We start from the raw sequence: 21934 nt of genomic DNA, 5'->3' as shown, positions 1-21934 counted from the left end.
ATTGAATGTGTAATTAGAGCAATGAAGCAAGAGTCAGTAGCCTAATTTAAATTATATTAACTTGTGACCATAAATATTGAAAAGTGAGTACTTGATAATAATATAAATACTATTAATACTGTATTCAGCAGGTATAACGTTTACCATGTTAGTTTTGCCCGATAGCATGTTAACCCTTGTGTTGTCTTCCCGAAAATCAACCCTTTTTCGTCCGTTTTTGTCCCTTTTTCCAACACTTTTGTGCTTTTCTTCAATGTTTGTCACTTTTTTGACGTTTTCAACACTACGTCACACTAACTTATTAACTTTAGTTTTAAAGGTTTTTGGGGAATTTACGGTCAATAAACCTCATTTATAGGAAATTATACCTAATGTTTGACTTAGAAAAACAGAAAGTAAGAATTATTTAGACTGGATGTTGATGGATAGTCACAGACTGGAATATGTCAACTTTTACGCAATACTATTTAAAAACAACTTGTTGTTTTTTTCAAATGCTATAAAATTGAATAAGAGCTCTGTATGGAATCAATCATCCTATTAATTAATTACCTATTTTGGGTAATTAAAAAGGGCACTGATGACCCAAAGACAACATGAGGGTTAATGCCAACTAAACACAAAGCATAGCCCAGGGTGCTGGGAATATCATTAGTTTTGCAGTTATTTTGTCACAAACCAAAGTATTGGACAAATTAACCATTTGATTTGATGGAAAGTCAGGATAACCAAACTTGAATCTTTCCTGAGGGGAACATGAATATCTCAACCAAGTGGCATGGAAATCTATCTAACACAAAAATACACAAATTCTCCACCTCATGGTGACATCAGAAGCCTACATCCTCTGGGGACCATGAATGCAATCCAGCCATTAGCTACTGAGATATTTCAGTCTGGACCTGTGAGTGCTACAAGCTGACTCACTAGCCTAGGACTTCCAAGTTCTTTTGTACTCAACACAAAACGGCAGTGAATAAAAGTCTTGAATCCAAAGTTCTTCGTTTGATTGTTTACTTAAAAAATATCAAAACATAAAATACAAAAACTTAGGATCTTTACTTTTCTTATAAATTAACTGTAATTCCGTGTAGGTCAAAAGACCGTGTTGCTCCAAAGTCCAGTGGCTTCTGGCTGTTTTGCAGGGTACTATTTCTTTTATACTACATCTAGCAGCCAATCAAATTACAAAATTTCAGGTCACTGGCAAACTCCAATTTCTACGTTCTATTTTAAACACAGGTTTTGTCAGACATTACAAAAATAAACTCAAAAGATTATTTCCATAGAAATGGCTTCAACAGGACCAAAGTGGTAGACAGACAGACAGACAGACAGACAGACAGAGAGACACTGGACATCCAATCAGCACTGCTCTCTAATTTCACAGTGAACCTAATCTTCCCAATTGTATGTTTTGTTTCGACAAAACAGAGGTTTGAAATCTGTAAGTGTGATTTCAGCCCTGCATACCTGCAGCACGGTGTAACCTCCGAGTAGCATTACAACAGTCTGAGTCTACGCTGGATTTTGTTCTGCTTCTAGTCTGAGGTATTTGGGGGTTGTTGGACAACTTTTCTGAACATGTGTTAGACATTTTTGCTCCGCAGTGACAGATTTGGTAGAGTGATTTTCCTTTAGATCAATGCATTCTTTTCTAACATTTACAGGACAGATAATATTTTTATTACTTTGCCTTGCCGTTTTTGAATTCACAAATCAACAAGGAATCCAATGGGCTTTTTCCTACATACCATCACATACCAAAACAATATTTTCGCTTAAAATGAATGAGAGTCATTGTACAGGATTTCGGGGGTTTCCTCAAACGTGTCCACTGTCAGTGAGAGTGATACTTGACTGTCTGGGAGCCCTCCAACATCTGGTTGCTCTGGAAAAATGTGTTCTCTGCCATTCTTGGTTGAAATTGGCAAATACTGCATGCACATTCATATAATCATGTTGTTTTAGCATGATGCATAATGCAAAATGAAGCTACACTAATAGTCTATTCATAAAAGGTGTCCTACCAAGTACACTTAGGATCATTCAAGCTTGCATTTAGAACCTTGAGCATGGAGAGAGGCTTTTTCACACAAAACAACCGTCTAAGTGAGCTGATCTTCTTCAGTGCTATGTTTTGTGTAGCCATTACAGTGCAATCCTTCCAGCCTCTGTCATTCATGGAGAGCATGGAAAACACATGGAGCGTTGGCCAGGACATTCTAGTTTTCAGAGAAAGCTGAGGCCGTGCAGTACATCTACCCCGGCTGGCCACATGGAGCCCACCTGCCTGGGGCCTGGACACACATGCTTTCCTGTTCTCTATCTTTCTGTCTGTCTCCTATTTATAACTCATCGCTGGATGTCTTCGCTGCCCACCCAGCTCTGTGAGAAATGGCTGATGTTGATATTCAGGAATCTTGACTCAATCCCTCAACCGGGAATGGCTAACTTTCTGTTTCAGTGACTGCGGTCCTATTGCTGTAGTTTTTACATTCAGGTATATTGTGGCTATGACGACATCCTTGTAACATGCTGTATAACATGTACGTTAGTGTTTTTTTCAATGTAATTTTTTAAGTTTTAGAGCAACACAAGCTAATCCACTGATGGCAACGTCTTTCGCTCCATCAATTTGGTTCAGACTGAAATATATTAACAATTATTGGATGGATTGCTGTGAAATTTGGTGCAGACATTCATGGTACCCAGAAGATAACTTACATGACTTCGGTCATCCTCTGACTTGTTATCGAGTGCCACCCGCAGTTAAGAAATGTCACTTATCCAGTGGAACATTTCAACATTTACTTGGATGGATTAGAGAAAAAGTTGGTACAGAAATTCATGGTCCTCAGAGGATGTATCCCAGTGACTTTGGTGATCCTCAGACCTTTCCTCTAGCGCCACCATAAGCTTGATATTTGTGGTTTTGAGCAAAATGTCGCCACAACTACTGGAGGGATTACCATGAAATCTGGTACTTACATTCCTGTCCCCTTTCAGGATGAATGGTAATAGCTTCGGTGATCCCCTGACTTTTCTTTAAGCGCCATCATCAGGTTAAAAACAAAATGCCTTCAAAGCAAATGACAGTCCCATCATCCTCAGTTATCCTTTGTGTTTAGTGCTAATTAGCAAGTGTCAGGATGCTATCACAGTAAAATAAGATGGTAAACATTACACCTGCTAAACATCAGCCTGTTAGCATTGTCATTGTGAACATATTAAGGCACTGCTGTGCCCAGAGTTGTTAGTCCTGGGCTTCCCCGGATACAGGATTTCTCACCCTCTTTATTTATTAATTTACAAAAAAAGTATACTACTACTACTACTACTACTACTACTATGGTCGTTCACTGCTTTCCGTTTTAAGCGTCTCTCTTCCAGGAAAGACTTCCTGAGAGTCCCTATGGCCGTTTTTAATTGCTGCGCGCCAGTTGGATCAGTCACTTGCAAGTGCATCCCAGTTGTCCAGGTTGATGGAGAAGACCTTAAGATCCCTCTTGATGACGTCTTTAAAACGTAGTATAATAAGATTTTAGCGAGGCGAGTGTCATACATGCCCAGCCCATCGGAGGTGGCGTTCACGAAGGATGGTGTACAGGTCAATGGAGACAGTTTTCTCAAGTATGACAGAATTTGGCACATGGTCCTTCCAGCACACACCCAGTATGCAACGAAGGTAGTGAAAATGGAAGGCGTTGAGGCGATGTTTGTTCGGTATGTTTTCCATGTCTCACTTGTGTTTAGTAAGGTGCTAAGTACACATGTATGGTATACACAGATCATGAGGATCAAGAAGAGGTTCTTGTTGTGCCAAACATGCTTGTTTAACTTGCCAGACATTGTTGATGCCTTCCCAATGCGTATGTCAAGCTCTGCGCCAAGGTTGGTGTTTGAGACTGTGGACCCCAGGTACAGTAGGTGAATTTGTCCACCACAGATAAAAATGTGTTGCCAATGGATACAGCAGGGTTCAATGTTGCAGGTTGGGCAAGGACAACTGTTGTTTTTTCGACTTATCTGCAAGCCAAACTCTAGACATGCCGAGGCAAAGGATGAGCAGAGCAGCTGTAGATCTGCTTCTTAGTGGGCGCAAAGGAAGAGTCACCACATACCAGAATATGGCATACTTTGGCCTTTGCCTGCAGTCTACAGTTAGTAGAACTTTGTCCAGTATAATTTTCGGGGCTAATAGAATGGACAGCTACGTGCGGGGTCTGACCAACGTGTTGTTTTTGTTGTTAGCAACCGTCTTAATGTAAGGAAAGCTGGGATTTTTTAGTGAAATCGTAGCCAAATCAATCTAATATATTGATGCCATTAACGCAAAGTTTACGAGCGCAATACTAATGATTTAGTTTGAAGTTCCTGTGACGTCTATGGTTCAGACTCAAACACACGGAGCTCTGAAGCAGACTTGTGCGTCACTTTAAGGCTCTTACACACCAACCCAAAGGCAGTTGCACTGATCAGTCGGCTCCCCGAGGTCAAAAAAGTGCCTCGGAACACACCAAAGCAACGCCGAATTGAGCGTGTGCGAGACGTAATAGGACTCCATAACAGCAGGCGGCTCTAATCTTTATTGTTGCCCAAAACATGAAAATTGGAAATGACGTAACATCTCTCTAGACCTAGTAAACACAGAGAACGCTGTCGTCACTCATTGTTTTCATCAGAGATTGTTGATAGTATTCAAGAAGGATGGTTGTCGTCATTACTCGCTGAATGGAAGAAAATACGATGGCTCACAATAAAAGATACTGCCGTTGTCAGCTCTGGTTTTCTAGTGCACTGATTCGGTTGTCAAGGGACAGCACTCCACCAATCAGATTGGTCATTGAATCCAATCTGGCCGATTCAAGTCAAATTGGCCAAAATGGATGCTGATGGCTCCTCCGATAAAAACTTTGGCATTTGGGTTGCCAGGCCAGTTATGAATAAGACAAATTTTGGTGCTATTTAACTAAAATCTACAAACTCGGCAACTAAAATAAACATGCCCTGGCCATTAACAAGCTGGGCAAGCCAGTCCCTGGTCTGCATTGCATTCAATTTAATTAAATGTGTCCAGGCTAAGCCCGAACCTCCTCAAGTCCTAGAAAGACCCTGGCAGTGCCGTAGTACAGCGTTTATCTGTGTTTTTACCCCCCAGCGCCTCCTTCCAGGCAGCGTTGGGAAAAGAGAGGGAGGGGGTTTAAAAAGAAAGGTTTACAGTGGACAGATAAGATTGAGAAAAAATACCAAGGGTCAATGGGCTGAAGGTCATTGATAAGAGATAAGAAACGATGGACTGATCACAACCTTGTATAACAAAGTAATAAACTGGGTAATTAATATTAGGATAAAATGAAACCTGAAGAGTCTTATTCTAGGACAGTCCCAGACACAACACACATGCTACCAAAGACTGTTTATCCCTTATGTTGTCTTTGGGTCAAATTGACCCGTTTTCCTATATCAATGTTCTTTTTACATAACATGATTGATTCCACACAACGCTCTTTGGCAAGTACACATCTCTACTTTCATTAATTTTGGGGTGTCTCATTCAATTTAGAGCATTTGTAAAACAAAAATTGAAGTGGTTTTGACACATTCCAGTCTGTGATTATCCATCAACATACAGTACATTCTTTTAATTTTAGTCTAAATAATTCCTAAATTCTGCTTTTGCAACTCAAGCAGTAGGTATGATTTCCTATAAATGAGGTTTATTGAACTCAAATTCCATAAATAACTGTAAAACTAAATCTAATAAGTAAGTGTTAAATGTAAAAAAAGTGACAAACATTGGAAAAAGTGTTAAAAAAGGGACAAAAACGTAAGAAAAAGTTGAAAACATCGGTAAAAAGCGTCAACATAAGTGTTGATTTTCACCGATTTTTGATTTTGAAAGGGTTAAAAACTTATACTGCGCATCCTGAACCACTTCAGCACTGCTGCCTAATAGAGTGCAACTGTCACCCGTCCAATATCTCCGTTGACATTTTCACATAATGCTGACATGAAGAGATTTCAGCCTGGAACCAAGCTGGAAATCAGCTACGAGATTATGACCATAAAACTTTGTCTCAAAAGATAATTTTGAAAAACTCCAGTCAGCGGGTATGGTAAACATTTGCATGATAACGATTTCTACCAATCCAAAATGTTGCTGTCATGCTTAGGATTGTGGGTAGTATAGTATTTCTTCTTATGAAAAAGAATGCGCATAAAACATGTTTTTCTTAAAACAAGGTTGATTTCATACAAACTTATTGCTTCTACTGAAGCAGAAAATTAATAATGATCACCTGACATCCTCATGAATGTGATTTTTCCTTCTGGAACCACACTGTTGAAAGATGTGTCCTGTTGAAATTCTCCTCAGAGGAACACTTTTCTCACAATAGAAGAGATATCTGTGATGATTCATGTTCAATCTAACCAGAGGTAATGGAAATTACATTAATAATAATAATAATATATACTTTATTAATCAGACAAGGGGGAATTACAATTTACACTCTGTTGTTATTACACACAGGCCTGAATTACACACACATGCTCAGTACCGATACATGCATTGAATGGAGAGATGTCAGAGTGGGGGGGGGGGGGGGGGGGCTGCCCATGGAAAGGCGTCCCAAACAGTTGGGGGTTCAGTGCCTTGCTCAAGAGCACCTTGGCAGTGCCCAGGAGGTGAACTGGCACCTCTCCAGCTACCAGTCCACCACCATACTTTGGTCCATATGGGGTCTTGAACCAGCGACCCTCTGGTTCCCAACTCGACTCCCTACTGAGCTACTGCCCCCCCACCTCAAGGTAAGAGAAGGATTTTATTTCTTTGAAGTCTGGCTGAAGTTACACACTAGGGACTCTAAGGAGTATTTTTGGTTTGGGAATGTAAATGAAATAGTGGATGCTCTATATCTGTCCTTTGAAAAGTTCATCCACTATATCTGACTCACCATGCGGTGGGGCGGCAGCCTGTAAAACCATCAGCAAGATAAAGTTCTTGTCAACTTAAATCAGGAATTGTGTTTGACTTGCAGACAGCTGGGCTAATGTATTTTTCTCCCCTCAGCTCGTGTGAAGCTGTGTAAACTTAGAGCGCCACAAGACTGGAAAGAGAGGGAGGAGAGGAAAACGAGGGGAAAGACTTGGGTGTGTTGTGTGTGTGTGTGTGTGTGTGTGTGTGTGTGTGTCTGGAAGTGGAAATGGGCAGCAGGGAGGAGGAATGTGAAACATTTCTGATGCCGGTCCAGTGGCTGTTTACACGGTAGTCAGACTGTGACATCAGAGTCCAGACTTTATAAATGTCAGCAGGCGCAAGAATGAGCCGTTAGAGAACTGCGTCACACAGGTCAGTGAGACAGACGGAGCTCCACCAGCAACGAACACAAGCCCCCATGGACCGACCGCTGGGTGACTGTGTGATGGCTCTGGCTGGACTGCTGTGTGTCACTACACAGGTGAGGCCTGGTCCTGCTTCCTTACAATTTGTGTGTGTGTGTGTGATTTTTCTAGGCTCACTTTATTGCTACAAGATTGATTTATATTGCAACATTTCTGGGCATGAAATCACTGACATAATCCTTTATCCATACGTTATTGTAGTTATTTTTTTTTGTTTTATGTGTGGAGGAACATCTGCTTGTCTAAGCTGTTTTGAAATGAAGAAAATAGGGATGATAGTTATCCTGTCTGGACTATTCTAACTTGTTAACTTTTTAATACCTGTGCATTATTATCCTGATTATGTGATTAGTTTGTTGGCCTATCAAATGTCAGAAAATTGTGAAACATTCCCATCACAGTGTACTACACCCCAAGATGATATCATAAAGTTGCTTCACAAAACCAAAAATATATTCTAGTTTGTGATCACATAAGAAAAAACCTCACATTTGAGAAGGGAAGTAGATCATTTTTGGCACAAACCAAATCAAAAGAATGAGAAATATCAAAATTGTTGAAGATTAATTTGCTGTAACTGACTTATTATTTCAGCCCTAAAGATACGCACATGAACATGTGACATGACTCCATGACACCAGATTGTCTGCATAGTAATTTTTCTCTTCCACATTATCATCCGGCTCTCTGGTTTAAAGATGATTAGATTAGATTAGATTAGAATATACTTTATTCATCCCACAACGGGGAACTTTCCGTATTACAGCAAGCAGCGTTTTCTTCGATAACAGCAAAAAAACAAAAACACAAAACACACAAACAAGTAAACACAAGAAATACAGGCAAACAAAGACAATGATATATGGTAGACTTAAAGTAAGCAAAATGGCGTCAAATAAAGGTATTTTAAAGTGCGGTTGCCATGATACAAGAAACAATACTGCAGTGTAAGTGACGTTAAAATGAAATAGAATGTGTAATTAGAGTAATGAAGCAAGAGTCGGTAGCATAATATAAATAATATTAACCTGTGACCATAAATCAGAATCAGAATCAGCTTTATTTGCCAGGTATGAGGACACATACGAGGAATTTTTCTTTGGAGCATCGTTACTCACACTGTGCTTACACATACATATCAACCAAAACAAAAATATACACACTAATATATACACACTAATATATACATACTCTAAACAAAAACAATATAGAGGCATGAGTGCAATGAAGAGATCAATAAAATTATTTGAATGTGGAACATAGTGCAAAGGATACTGGGATAAATAGTATTATGTTATTGTATTACAATATGAACAGTATGAACAGTATTAACATATGAAAAGTTATGCATTAGGAAATGAGAATGATGAATAAATAAAAAAAATAATAAGTGAGATGTGAGAATGGGAATGATGAATAATACTAAATAAGTGGAACAATACTGAAATATTTTAAATGTTGAAAAGTAAGTACTTGTAATAAAATAATATAAATACCGGTAATAAAGATGAACAGGAAGTGTGTGGTGTAGATGGGAGAAAACAGAAAACAAAAAAAACATCCAACAATAAAATATAATGTGTTGCTGTGTGTTTGTAAAATTAACAATTCAGCAGCATTGTTGTTGAGTCTGAATTCAGTCTGTATTTCTATACAGTGTCAGGAAGCTAGAAAACCTGGTCTGGTTAGGTGAAACTGGGCTCATCCAGATCTCGCCTGGGTTTTGGCTCCACCAGAGACATGGAATTGGAAAAAGTGGTTTGGCCTGGCTGACTGTGTTGGATACCGGAGGCAGTTTCTAAGAATACCAATGATATTTTCCTTATTCATGAGGTTAAGGATTCAGCTGATGTTTATGAGAATTGGTATGATGCTGACTATGATGTTCTCTGTTCCCATGTGTGTTGTCCCTGCAGGTGTTGTGCCAGCTGTGTGACAGGCCCTGCCTTTGCCCCACTTCTGTGCCCCAGTGTCCCTCGGGAGTCCCGCTGGTGCTGGATGGCTGCCGCTGCTGCCAGGTGTGCGCCCGCCAGCGGGCCGAGCCCTGCACCGAGACGTTTCCCTGCGACGGACAGAGAGGACTGCAGTGCGACTACAGCGCCAGCTACCCCGGAGACCCCGGGGAGTGTGTCAGTGAGTGCCTCGTCTAACAAGCACACAACCCGGGGCCACGTTTGCGTGGGTGGGAAAGAGTGAAGCGGACACGCAGGGAGGTGGTGACAGAGCCTCAGTCAGTCTGCACGAGAGACAAATAGACACGTAATGTTTTGAGAGTGCTCAGCCGAGCTCAGGGGACGGCCAGAACTCCAAAACCTTTCAACTTCTATTTCCTGGACTGCTGTTTGCTCTAATGATTGTGCTTTGAGCAGCATGATAGATTGCAGAGACAACACTTACAGATTGAAGAACAGACTCGACAGTTACTCAGTGGAGAGGCCTGGTTTCCCATAAAACTACACAACCATTGGCAGGGACAGCAGCTCCTGTGTCCTCACCTCTCTCTCATTCATTTCCCTCTGCTGTGTCCCCCCTGCATCCATCCACCTCCCCCTCTCTCTTCACCTAATCTAATCCTTTCCCTTCCTGATTAAGTTTCCCGAGTCAGTCCAAGGTGCAGGTGTGGTGGAGAAAGTCCAGACGCCATCTGTGCTATGTGTGTCCTTACAGGTCAGGGGGATCTGCGCTGCGAAGTCAACGGCATCACTTACCTGGACGGCCAGTCCTTTCAGCCCTCCTGTGACACTCACTGCCACTGCAGAGGCGGAGGGGTGAGCTGTGTGCCGGCCTGTCCTCTAAATGTCCGCCTTCCCACTCCGGACTGTCCCAACCCACAACATATCCGGCTACCGGGGAAATGCTGCAAGGAATGGGTGTGTGAAAACCTGGAGAACACAGTCATTCAGGACGCCATCACAGGTAAACTCTACAGGTGGAGGCTGGACTTATGAGGGTTAAATTAACCCTTAAAGGAGGAGGAACACCAACATCCTCCAGTGCAGGCCCTTCATCTGTGTTGTAATGTAGATTTCTTACTAGCAGCAGTGTACAGTAGAAGCTTTACAGTACATAGATGTAAATCTCATGTCCGTACAGTACATATGAAGCTACATAAAGCAGCAGATTAGCATATCTTAGCATACCTAGTTTGGAATGTCCATCTTTTAACTGGTTTGTTTAATCTGTACAAAACCCAAAAGTGAGCAACAAAACAATTTGTTCCCCCTGTTTCCAGTCTTTATGCTAAGCTAAGGTGAGCTAACCGTCTCCTGGCTGTAGCTTCATACTTAATAAGCAGACATAAGAGTGGTAGCGATCTTTTTGCCCAAGTCTCTGCAAGAAAGCAAATAAGTGCGTTTCCGAAAATGTCAGACTACTCCTTTTAATTTCTTCGTGACATCAGAGCTGGGTATTTACAAGATATTTTCCAGAGTCAGATGTTTTTTCCATATACAATTTCACTGGATTTCTCAGCTGCAGAGACATTGATGATCAGCCCAGATGGCAACATTATCTTTCCATCACTTTAATGAGGTTTGTCACTGGTGGTCATGTCTGGAAGTTTTTACTGGAGCAGTTGTGCATTAAACTGGGGAGTGTCCGGCCAGAGGAAAACTCCCAAAATCCAAATATATAACTTACTTTGGAACAATCAAAGCATTTTCTCCCTCAGTTTCCTAGTTTCATAACACGACAGCAGCTGTGTAACAATTAAACATGAAGCCACATAGGGACTATGACTCCATTAAAAGGGTAGTGTGTGTATGTGAGAGGGAGTGTTATGGAAATGATGCCACTCTAAAAACATCTGGAATTCCAAAACATTGTCGGAGTCAAACCACCTTATGAGTGCAGCAATAGAACATTTTGTTCTTGGATACAAAACATGCGATGTCATTGCCGAGGATCAGCTGATTATTATGACTTCTACATGTTTGTCTTGGGGGAAACACATTTTTTTGTTATGTTCACAAAAATCCAAAGCATTGGATTGGTTTTGAATTGGACAGTTTGACTGATTAGACATTAAAGTTACTGGAAGTGAGTCACTGAGGTGAATGAGTTCGATCGACATCTAGTTTAGTTTAGAGCCAAGGTTCTCCAACTGTGAGGCTCCAGAACTGGAACTGGAAATCATCACGTTTTAAAGTTTTCTTCAGGTTCAAAGTAATTCCAGTGTCTGGACTAGAAATTGTTCGATACTTTTTTGCTTCCCGATACCGATTCCGATACCTGACCTTATATGCCAATACCAACCGCATATCAGTGGGTCATATGTTGTATTATGTTTTAACAGCTGTATACCACTAATCTTGCATGGTGCACTGTGTGGATGTGATATGATTGCTATCATATCCTGAATCATGTTAAACTTTTTGTGAAACATGAACAAGCACAAACAATGAACGCCACAGAACTTTCATTTATTATCCAGTTTGACACTCAGTTATAATGGAAAAAGAACATAAACAAACTACTTAAAAGTAGATTTTCTTCTGGGCTAAATAAGGTGCCATCTGGGGGGGCAGTAGCTCAGTTCGTAGGGAGTTGGGAACAGAGGGTCGCTGGTTCAAGTCCTCATACGGACCAAAGCATGGTGGTGGACTGGTAGCTGGAGAGGTGCCTGTTCACCTCCTGGGCACTGCCAAGGTGTTCTTGAGCAAAGCACCAAAACCCCAACTGCTCGGGGCGACTTTCCATGGGCAGCCTCCCACCCCCCCCACACACACACACACACTCTGACATCTTTCCATAAATGCATGTATAGGTTCTGAGCATGTTTGTGTAGTTTAGTTCAGTATTATTATTATTGTCTGATTGATGCGTAAACTCCAGTACATTCTGTCACCGTTACAAGTGTTTTAGGCAGTGTCAGAAGCTTTTCCGATACTGGTATTGGAAAAGTATACATATCAAGTTACGTATCAAGTTACCCCCTGGTATACGTACTGTTACAGATGTCGCTCTTTTTTAGGTCTAAACTCAAAACACATCTGCCAGGCTTTTAATACGTAGCAGTGGTGTGACAATTTCAGTCTTTTGTTTCTTTGTAACCTTTTCTGATTTTACTGTTTTCTATGTTCACTCTTTCTATTGAATGATGTGATTTTACTCATTTTGTTAAGCACTTTGGATACCTGCTGGTGTTGTAAAGTGCTATATAAATACATTTTGATTGATTGATTGGTATTGGTATTAGAACATCTCTAGCCTGGACATTCATCAACACATTCCAAACAGGAACTCGTAATAATACTTTTGTTAAAATGTAAATAAATATAGGCATAAAACCTGCTATTGTACATGCTGCAACTTGAAATGGGATGTGATCTGAATTTGCTTCTCTGTTTGATTGGGTTCCTTTAGTCATGAGACGTGGCAGGTTGCGGCCAGCTCTCCCGATGGATCACCCTTTAAACAGACTGGTCCCACCTGCCTCCACCTGTACAGCACAGAGCACCCAGTGGAGCGCCTGTTCCCAGAGCTGCGGGGCTGGGGTCTCCACGCGGGTTTCTAACCACAACCCAGCCTGCAAGCTGCAAATGGAAACTCGACTTTGTAAAGTGCGGCCTTGCCACGCGGTTCGGCCCGTCCCAAGGAAACCCATGGTGAGCTTTTGTTGCAGCCTGTATGTTCTGTGTCTCTTTCTTCAAATATCCCATTTGGTTCCATTGATGGTTTAAAGTTTTTTTGTTTTTTTTTTAAATCTGGCTGTGTCCAAGTGACTAATGTGAACAAGAATCTTTGAAATTGGGGCTTCTGGGTAGCTCACCTGGTAGAGCATGCGCCCCTATGTCGAGGTTTACTCCTTGACGCAGGTCGGGGTTGAACCCATCTTAGTCTAAGCTGTCCTATACAAATAAAGGATTAAAATGCCAAAAAAGGACAATGTCTTTTGCGTTATCTGAACAATTGCGTATTTTTTCAAGACTTTCCTTTCATAAGTCATCTGGAATAGATTGACCAAGTTCCTCTTCCCACTTCTGCTTATAATTTTCAGTTGATGGGGAGCTTATTAATAAGAGATTGTCATAGATGGATGTCATAGGAAACAATTTCAGGCCGTCCCTTGTGAAGTTTTGTTGTTAAGTTTTTCTATATGCTTGTTGTTTTCCTAGTGGGGACAGCAGGGGCGGTGCAGGGCTAGCTACACGTCGCCAGGGCCCATCCGGCTGGTTCACCAGGGCTGTTACAGCACCCGGGTCTACCTGCTGCGGTACTGCGGACAGTGCACTGACTCCCGCTGCTGCACGCCTCATCAGAGCACCACGGCGGAGGTGACCTTCCGCTGCCCCACAGGCAGACTGCTGCAGCGGGCTGTGATGATGATCCACTCGTGTGTTTGTCACAACAACTGCCCCTACTCACCTTACAGTAACCCGGCTCTGTGGGGATACAGGCCCTGATGACCCCGAACAGTAAGACTTCACTGATTCGCATCGCACAGGCTCCCTCGGATCAATGTGCCTCGGGAGACAAAACGATAAATGTCGATAAAAACTGTGACTGATTTGGGATGAACGTTGATCTTCACACATGTACAATCTCAAACTGCACTTATTCAAAACTCCTTTATACTCCCACACATTGGGAAGCCATTATATGGTGGCTTTGACCTTATTCAAAATTAATTGGTAAATGTAGAGAAAGTAATTTACAGTATTTAGCACTTTTTTAACACAGATGTTGCATTACAGTAACAAGAAAAATGGCAAGAGAGGAGATAGAAAAGACAGAGAAGACACTATAAAAAACAAGGAGAAATATGTGTGTAACCCCTAAAAGAAAAAGAAACAATCACAAGTGGTTTTTAAGAAAGCTGCGCACTGATTTTCCCTGAGACTTTCCCTCCTAGAGGTCAGAGGTCACAGCAAACCCTGGATCAATCTGTAATGCCAGTTGAATGCAAAAGGTGGCATTTTAAAATCAATCCTCAAAATGATAGGGAGCCAATAGAGAGTCACCAACTCTGTTGTCATGTGGGGTTTGTATTTAGTTTTTGTTAAAAGCAGCGCTGCTGAGTTCTGGACTATTATCTGTTGCAAAAGAGAAAATATGCTGGGGCTCCTTAAAAAAAATACAATACACTTCACTTTTTCCAAATCTTTTGGCTCATTCGGAGCTCACAATTTAAATTGGGATCATCATCAAAACATTTTCTTCATACCGGGTTAAAAAAAATGTTGGCAGGTGGGTGTAATTCTGCATTACCGTATTTGGGCAAAGAAAATGATTTCTTGTAATTCAAATACAGTTTTTTCACCTAAAAGACCAAAGTCGTGACTTGAGGACTGTTGGCCATAATGTTAATTTGGTCATAAAGAAATATTTACACTGCTTACCAGCAACATATGTCTTTAAGAGCAAATTTGTCTTAAATTTGTCTTAATAATGTCTTAAAAATGTGGTTGTTTGGTAGAAAGTTCTCCCACAGAATGACTCCAACCTTTGTGTTGACAGTTTCTGACGCGATGCAGTGCAACTCTTGGCTTGTACAGTTTTATGTGTGTGTTTGTAGTTTTTGCGACATTGCACTTATTTCTTTATTTTCTGTTTTGTTGTAAATAATTCTGGGTGGAAGTCTCTTATGTATAGTGAAATATGTCTCAATACCTTACATATGTCTTGCATTTTTTTTTTACTCTTAATGATTTTTGTTTTGTATTTTTTTAATATGTTAGCATTCACAGATTTCTACAGTCATGCTGTACTTACCAGAGCTGTTCCCAACATTTCACTTAATTCATCAATAACTACTTTACAGTGCGCTTCTTCCTTTTGTAAATTAGCTGTTATGTGTTATGCATACATAAATGCACAACACCACAGTAGTCATTTTTGGTGTATCTTAACACAAAATAATCCAAATGAATGACAAGTATTACAATTAATGTTTTTTTGTTTTTGATGTCTGTACAGTTCTGCACATGAGCATGCACTGTCCCCAGTCCCTCCAGATGAGACATCCTGACATCTTGTGGACAAAATAATCTACTGCTGGCTGGGGATGAGGGCATTGCAATAGCTTTATTTCTTTTAAAAAAGAATTTTTACAATAAGATATTACAAGAGGATTATAACAAACAGTCCCTGTAATATTACCAATTACACACGGTACCAAGATACTATCAGCTTACTTACCTCTAACAGAAAGTATTTTACCACAGGATGTGGCAAACCTCACAAACCTAACACGTTTTTATCAGAAAGAAATCTGACACCTCTTGTCAGTGTAATAGGTTAACCTAAATCAAAAAGTATCTCTAATACAGTGTATGTTATACACAAACTGCAAACTATAAAGTGTATACATTTATTTTATTTCTGTTAAAACCTCTTTATCTTGATGTCATTTATCTGAATAACTACAAGCTGGCTACTTCTTAGGGCACAGAAATATAATCACATTAGAAATGGTGCTTAGGTTACTAATAGAACTAAACATTCAGTTTCTGTTACTCATGAGGTTTTATCAGAGGTGTCAGAAAAGGAGAGAAAATCTACATGTAAGACAGCACAAGCACACATTAACCTGTGATTGGAGTGTCTGCTGTTATAGGCTGGCGTAGAACAGGAAGTCGTCAATGTAACACAGACACTTTGATTTTGTTTTCCTCTGTTCTATCTCACACCCAGCAAGAGAAGGAACTTTACTTACTGTGCAGAAGACAATGGCGAACACATCTTGTCAAGCTATCCAGTTTGAGTTTACAGGCAGATTCCTTCCTCCTGTTTACATCTTAGTCTTCATCATCGGTCTGCTGGCTAATGGATGGGGATTGAAGCCTTTGCTGCAGAAATGGAAGAAACTGGGTATCGTTAATGTATTTGTTCTCAATCTCGGACTTGCTGATATTTTGTACCTGCTCACGCTCCCCTTTTTGGTGGTGTACTACTACATGAAGAGCAAGTGGATCTTTGGGGACGCATTCTGCAAGATAACACGATTCTGCTTCAATCTGAATTTATATGGCAGCATCGGGTTCCTTACGTGTATAAGTGTGTACAGGTACCTGGCTATTGTCCATCCAATGAGAGTGATGGGAAGAATAACTGTCACTCACTCTGTGGGGATCTCAGCCATGGTTTGGGTCTTGGTGAGTGTCCAAAGTCTTCCAGACATGTTCTACAGCAAAACATCTGGAAACCAGCCTGAGAAATGTTATGATACTACGCACAAGACGTATGTGGAGGATTACCTGAAATACAGCCTTGGATGGACATTCACTGGGTTCTGTATCCCATTGCTCATCACACTGGGCTGCTATGGACATGTGGTTGTCGTTCTCTGTCGCACAAATGCCACTGACAAGGAACTGAAACAGAGATGCTTGAAGTTGTTGTTCATCGTGATTCTTCTCTTCTCTGTTTGTTACATCCCCTATCATGTACTGAAGAACCTCAACCTCTGGTCAAGAGTTCTGCAAAAACAGAAGATATGCCGGGAATGGTTTAACGGAGTCTACGTTGCTCATCAGATAAGTCGTGGCCTTGTGTGTCTGAACAGTGCTCTCAACCCTCTGGTTTACCTCCATGGAAATGAAGATATTAATGCTCAGCTCAGACAGCTGCTCCAACAAGCTCGTAAAGCTTTCAACTGTCTCACCCCTAGTCAAGTTCCACTGGTCGAATTGTCTAGTATGTGAATGAAATTTAATTATTGTATTGCATCATCTTGTTCTGGGCCAAGTTTTTATCTATTTGATGGTCATATTGCTGTTAATACTCTCAAAAAGGCTCAAATTAAAAAAAGGAAAATCATGTGTTATTATTGTTATTATCTGAAAATGCCACTGTTCACTTTCAGAAAGGTTTGCTGAGAGAACAGGACCATGTTGTGCGATCTGGGGCTCAGTGCTATGCATCATCACTTTGGACTGAAACAGGAAGTGCGTTTTGTGAACGTGTAAAAATAAAGAGTGTAAAAATAAACCGGATGCAAACTGTGCGAGCTTCACTGCCTGCAACTGCACATCAAAGGGTAGCAAAGGAAGAATAACGGCAGGTTCATGCGTCTATAATAGTATGATCAAGCATAATGTGAAGCATATTTGTGCAAAATCCCTCCAACTTTAGTGATCTTACGTTGTGGAAATGGCATTGGGTTGAAGAAAACAATATTGTACAACAAATTCAATAACCATACCATGAACAAGAGCTAGACCAAATGTAACAAGACAAAGAGTCTACAGCCATCCTGTTTCATCTCTGTCAATTTTAATTTAACTTAATTTGTTTATCAATCATAATAAAAATTACAATTTACACTCTGCGTACACACTTTGTTAGTAATCACACACAGGCCTGAAATACACACACATGCTCAGGACCTATACATGCACAAATAGAGGATGTCAAGTGGGGGGGGGGGGGCTGCCAGCTGAACCAGGGCCCTGAGTGGTTGGGGGGGTACGGTGCCTTGCTCAACAGCACCTGGCAGTGCCCAGGAGGTGAAGTGGCATCTCTCCAGCCACCAATCCACACTCCCTACTTTTTGGTCTTTATGGGGACTTGAACCAGTGACCCTCCGGTTCCCAACCCGACTCCCTAAATGCTCGCACATGTCAGTTTAGTGTTAACACAAATGGCATCTGAGGATGCCAGGGATGTCATCCTCAATTTGGTCATAAACCAAAGTGATCAAATAAAAGATTTGTCCTGACAATGGCACTAGATGACAAGTTTATCGGGGTGGTATCTTCCAATGAACCTGCATGTGACAAGATGGGGAGCCCAATCTGTACAGCTTGTTGAATCTAATTTTCTAGTTTTCTGATCTAATTATGCCACAAAAAACTGACTGATTGGTCTTATTTCACATGTGGTGGGTAGACACTCCAGATACTCAGAGGAATGTGCACAAGCACTGAAAAAATGAGTTTTTCATGAGATGTAAATGGACTGTACTTAGAGCTTTTCTACTCTTAATGAATACTCAAATCGCTTTAACTTAGTACAGGAATCATTCACCATTCACACACTGTGTACAAGGTGCCACCATCTCACATCTAAAGACAATCATCACATCTTAAATTAAAGACAGTCATAATATGTAAAGACTGGGGATCGTGCAGGGTCACACATTGCAAGACAACTAGATTAGTTTTGAAAGATTTATCCGTGCAAGCTAGCTACTGCTAGCATCAGCTGGAAACTTGAAGGTGCAATATGTAATATATTTACTCTAATAAAACCAAAAAGGACCCCAATGCGTCATCAGATATTAAGGAAACATGCTAAGTTGAAATAATTAAATACTTTTTCTGACAACAATGCTAATGCCAGTATGTTCTTCTTATGAAATAACCGCACTGTGACACTCGGCCGGCCTCGAGACACAAATCCAGACATGCTTCTCAGGGGTTAATGATCCTGCTTTATTATTCCTCAATGAATAACTTATGTAATAGAATAAAATCTGTAACAACCTGAAACCAAATAATAGCTCTCTTTTCAAATAAATGAATGAATATGAAATAATGTATGTGAACTATTCTGTGTCAGCTGCAACTAAATATCTCTTAAAACCTTTTTGATGTAATAAGATCAGGTTTTTCCTTGTTTATGTGAGCTTTAAGATCTCCAGCACCTTTATGAGACACTAAAACATATATGCAAGCATAATATATAATAAAATATAATATATATAAGGCAGCCTCTCGAGATTTACGTCACGCAACAAAGTACCATGGTGTTGTGTGCAAAGAGTCAGTTGATTTAAGAACATGCTTAATGCTAACAGGCCCATGAAATGTGAAAACCGGACATTTTCTTATTTTTATTTTTTATTTTTGTGGGCTTTTCTGCCTTTAATGGACAGGACAGCTAGGTGAGAAAGGGGGAAGAGAGAGGGGGGAGACATGCAGGAAATCATCACAGGTCGGACTAGAACCATGGACCTCTGCGTTGAGGCACGAGCCTCTCAGTATATGTGCGCCTGCTCTACCACTGAACCAACCCGGGCACAAAACAAATCAAAAAATGGACAATTTCATGAATTCATAAACCCCCCAATGTAAAAAGTGGACATGTCTGGTCAAAAGAGGACGTTTGGTCACCCTAAGCTAAACGTTAGCATCAGGCTAATTTATCACAGCTACAATTTAAACATTTGTGTACTCACATTAAATTATGTAGCTAGAGTACCCGAGCTGGTTATTTTGCATCTTTTTTAATGTATAATTCAGTTGTCTCCTTGTTATAGTTGGAGACCGAGTCGATATTTGGTAATCCATGTATTATTCTTTAAATGAAGATTGCAATGGCCTGCATTTGCTAAATAAAGGTTGGATTAAAAAAGAAAGAAAAGTACATTTAAAAAAAGCTGTGATGGAACCCATCCATTTTGTTTCCCATGATGCTTTGGGAGATGCTTGTTTTTGTGAGGGCAAGCGAAGCTCCCTATGGCGCCATTTTGATGCTACCATTACTTTTGAATGAATTATAATGTTCATAATGTTTAGTTTTGCACTGGATGACTCCATCTATATAGGTGAAGACATCACAAATGCTGGTGTAGCATTGCTATGTGTGTGATGACAATAAGTATGACATTATTATTTTGATTATTAGCATAAGTGAATATTATGAGGGCAAAAGCCTTTCACTGTTTGACTCCTAATGCATATTTTAAAAAACTGAATTGGACAGGAGATTGTCTTAGCTTTTACTGCTGTGTGTGTGCTATCAATACATATCTGTGAGACTCATGTTCCGTTTTATTTATTTATTTGTCTTTATTGTCCTACAACTTTTTTTTTTTTTTTACATTCAAGTGACTTCAATGCAGCACAGATGTTCTAACAGCCCTGAAAATGATGGTGTTCACAGGTTGACTGTGGGCAACAGGGTTCATTTTTTACAAGCTGTTTTAGAAAATAAAACCACACCTGCACACATACTTTAGTGCTCAGATCAATAAGCGATAAGCTTCTCAGAGTAAGGGAAGTTCTACAGGAAGCGATTTTTAAAAATAAATTACCTCAGTTGCTTTCGGGCACCATGTCTTGCTTCAAAGTATTTGTTGCCTTTAGGGAAGCAGAATGAAGAACACCTCTTTTCATCGCATCAGGTTCGAATTTACGAGCCAATTCCTTCCTCCTGTATTCATCTTAGTCTTCATCATCGGTCTGCTGGTTAATGGATGGGGATTGAAGTCTTTGCTGCACAACTGGAAGAAACTAAAGATCATCAATGTGTTTGTTCTCAACCTCGGACTTGCTGATATTTTGTACCTGCTCACACTCCCCTTTTTGGTGGTGTACTACTACATGAAGGAAAAGTGGATCTTTGGGGACGCATTCTGCAAGATAACACGATTCTGCTTCAATCTGAATTTATATGGCAGCATCGGGTTCCTTACCTGTATAAGTGTGTACAGGTACCTGGCTATTGTCCATCCAATGAGAGTGATGGGAAGATTAACTTTGACTCACTCTGTGCGGATCTCAGCCGTGGTTTGGTTTTTAGTCAGCGTTCAAAGTCTTCCAGACATGTTCTACAGAAAAACATCTGTAAACAACACTGAGAAATGTTATGATACTACGCACAAGACGTATGTGGATGATTACCTGAAATACAGCCTTGGATGGACATTCACTGGGTTCTGTATCCCATTGCTCATCACACTGGGCTGCTATGGACATGTGGTTGTCGTTCTCTGTCGCACAAATGCCACTGACAAGGAACTGAAACAGAGATGCTTGAAGTTGTTGTTCATTGTGATTCTTCTCTTCTCTGTTTGTTACATCCCCTATCATGTACTGAAGAACCTCAACCTCTGGTCAAGAGTTCTGCAAAAACAGAAGATATGGTGCAAATGGTTTAACGGAGTCTACGTTGCTCATCAGATAAGTCGCGGCCTTGTGTGTCTGAACAGTGCTCTCAACCCTCTGGTTTACCTCCATGGAAATGAAGATATTAATGCTCAGCTCAGACAGCTGCTCCAACAAGCTCGTCAGATGTTCAGCCGTCCGCCTCCAACAAACTCTGTTGGTGTTCCTATGGCACCAATCACAGATGGACGTTGTAGAAAATAAACATTTTACTGCATATGTCATTATTTTCTTTCTATTGCCACATCTGTATAGCATTTTTATTTTTGCTTTGTAGTTCAGAAGGACAATTTTTTTTAATTGTTTTTGCAGTATTGGATTTTTATGTTAATTGTTTTTGTACAAACATTATCATTCTTTCATGCTTTGTTAATTAAAGGAACTTATTCTTATTCTCGAATTATCTTACTTCCTGTTAATCATTGGGGTGATTTCAGTATTGTGTGTTGTCCATGTGAATTCATGTGTTAACAACTTATTGTTGTATTTGTCATCGAGGCATAGCTCTATCCCTATTGATTTTATTTTTGTTCCAAATAGGGTTTTCAGATAGAATATTTATCCAAATTCTTACAAAAATACTTTGTTTTTTAGGTGTGATTGTTGACCCAGTGCTTTTTTATGCTCATGAATAAAGGTCGGTGCCTAATGTTGGTATTTTTTCATGTCAACACTTTTGTAGGCTATTTTAAAAA

General features: G+C 40.3%; 3 protein-coding genes and 1 long non-coding RNA gene across 4 annotated transcripts; all 4 read left to right on the top strand.

The window, feature by feature from the left end:
• Positions 1–6824: 6824 nt before the first annotated feature.
• On the top strand, positions 6825–13992 carry ccn5 (cellular communication network factor 5). The gene is made up of 5 exons (XM_032521242.1): positions 6825–7463; positions 9324–9540; positions 10075–10323; positions 12772–13013; positions 13524–13992. Exons 1-5 carry the CDS (start codon positions 7401–7403, stop codon positions 13809–13811), a joined length of 1059 nt encoding a protein of 352 aa, XP_032377133.1. The 5' UTR covers positions 6825–7400; the 3' UTR covers positions 13812–13992.
• A 259-nt stretch (positions 13993–14251) lies between these two features.
• LOC116692747 (P2Y purinoceptor 1) lies at positions 14252–17403 on the top strand. The gene has a single exon (XM_032521244.1). It carries the CDS (start codon positions 16077–16079, stop codon positions 17049–17051), a length of 975 nt encoding a protein of 324 aa, XP_032377135.1. The 5' UTR covers positions 14252–16076; the 3' UTR covers positions 17052–17403.
• A 2438-nt stretch (positions 17404–19841) lies between these two features.
• LOC116692748 (uncharacterized) lies at positions 19842–20283 on the top strand. Its single transcript, XR_004332770.1, has 3 exons — positions 19842–19897; positions 19978–19982; positions 20271–20283. It is a non-coding gene; the product is annotated as an uncharacterized LOC116692748 (long non-coding RNA).
• A 133-nt stretch (positions 20284–20416) lies between these two features.
• LOC116692746 (P2Y purinoceptor 1-like) lies at positions 20417–21480 on the top strand. The gene has a single exon (XM_032521243.1). It carries the CDS (start codon positions 20448–20450, stop codon positions 21441–21443), a length of 996 nt encoding a protein of 331 aa, XP_032377134.1. The 5' UTR covers positions 20417–20447; the 3' UTR covers positions 21444–21480.
• The last annotated feature ends 454 nt before the right edge of the window (positions 21481–21934 follow it).

This window comes from Etheostoma spectabile, chromosome 7 (assembly GCF_008692095.1).
Source record: "Etheostoma spectabile isolate EspeVRDwgs_2016 chromosome 7, UIUC_Espe_1.0, whole genome shotgun sequence".
Lineage (NCBI taxonomy): Eukaryota > Metazoa > Chordata > Actinopteri > Perciformes > Percidae > Etheostoma > Etheostoma spectabile.
This window is presented reverse-complemented; position numbering and strand designations above follow the sequence as displayed.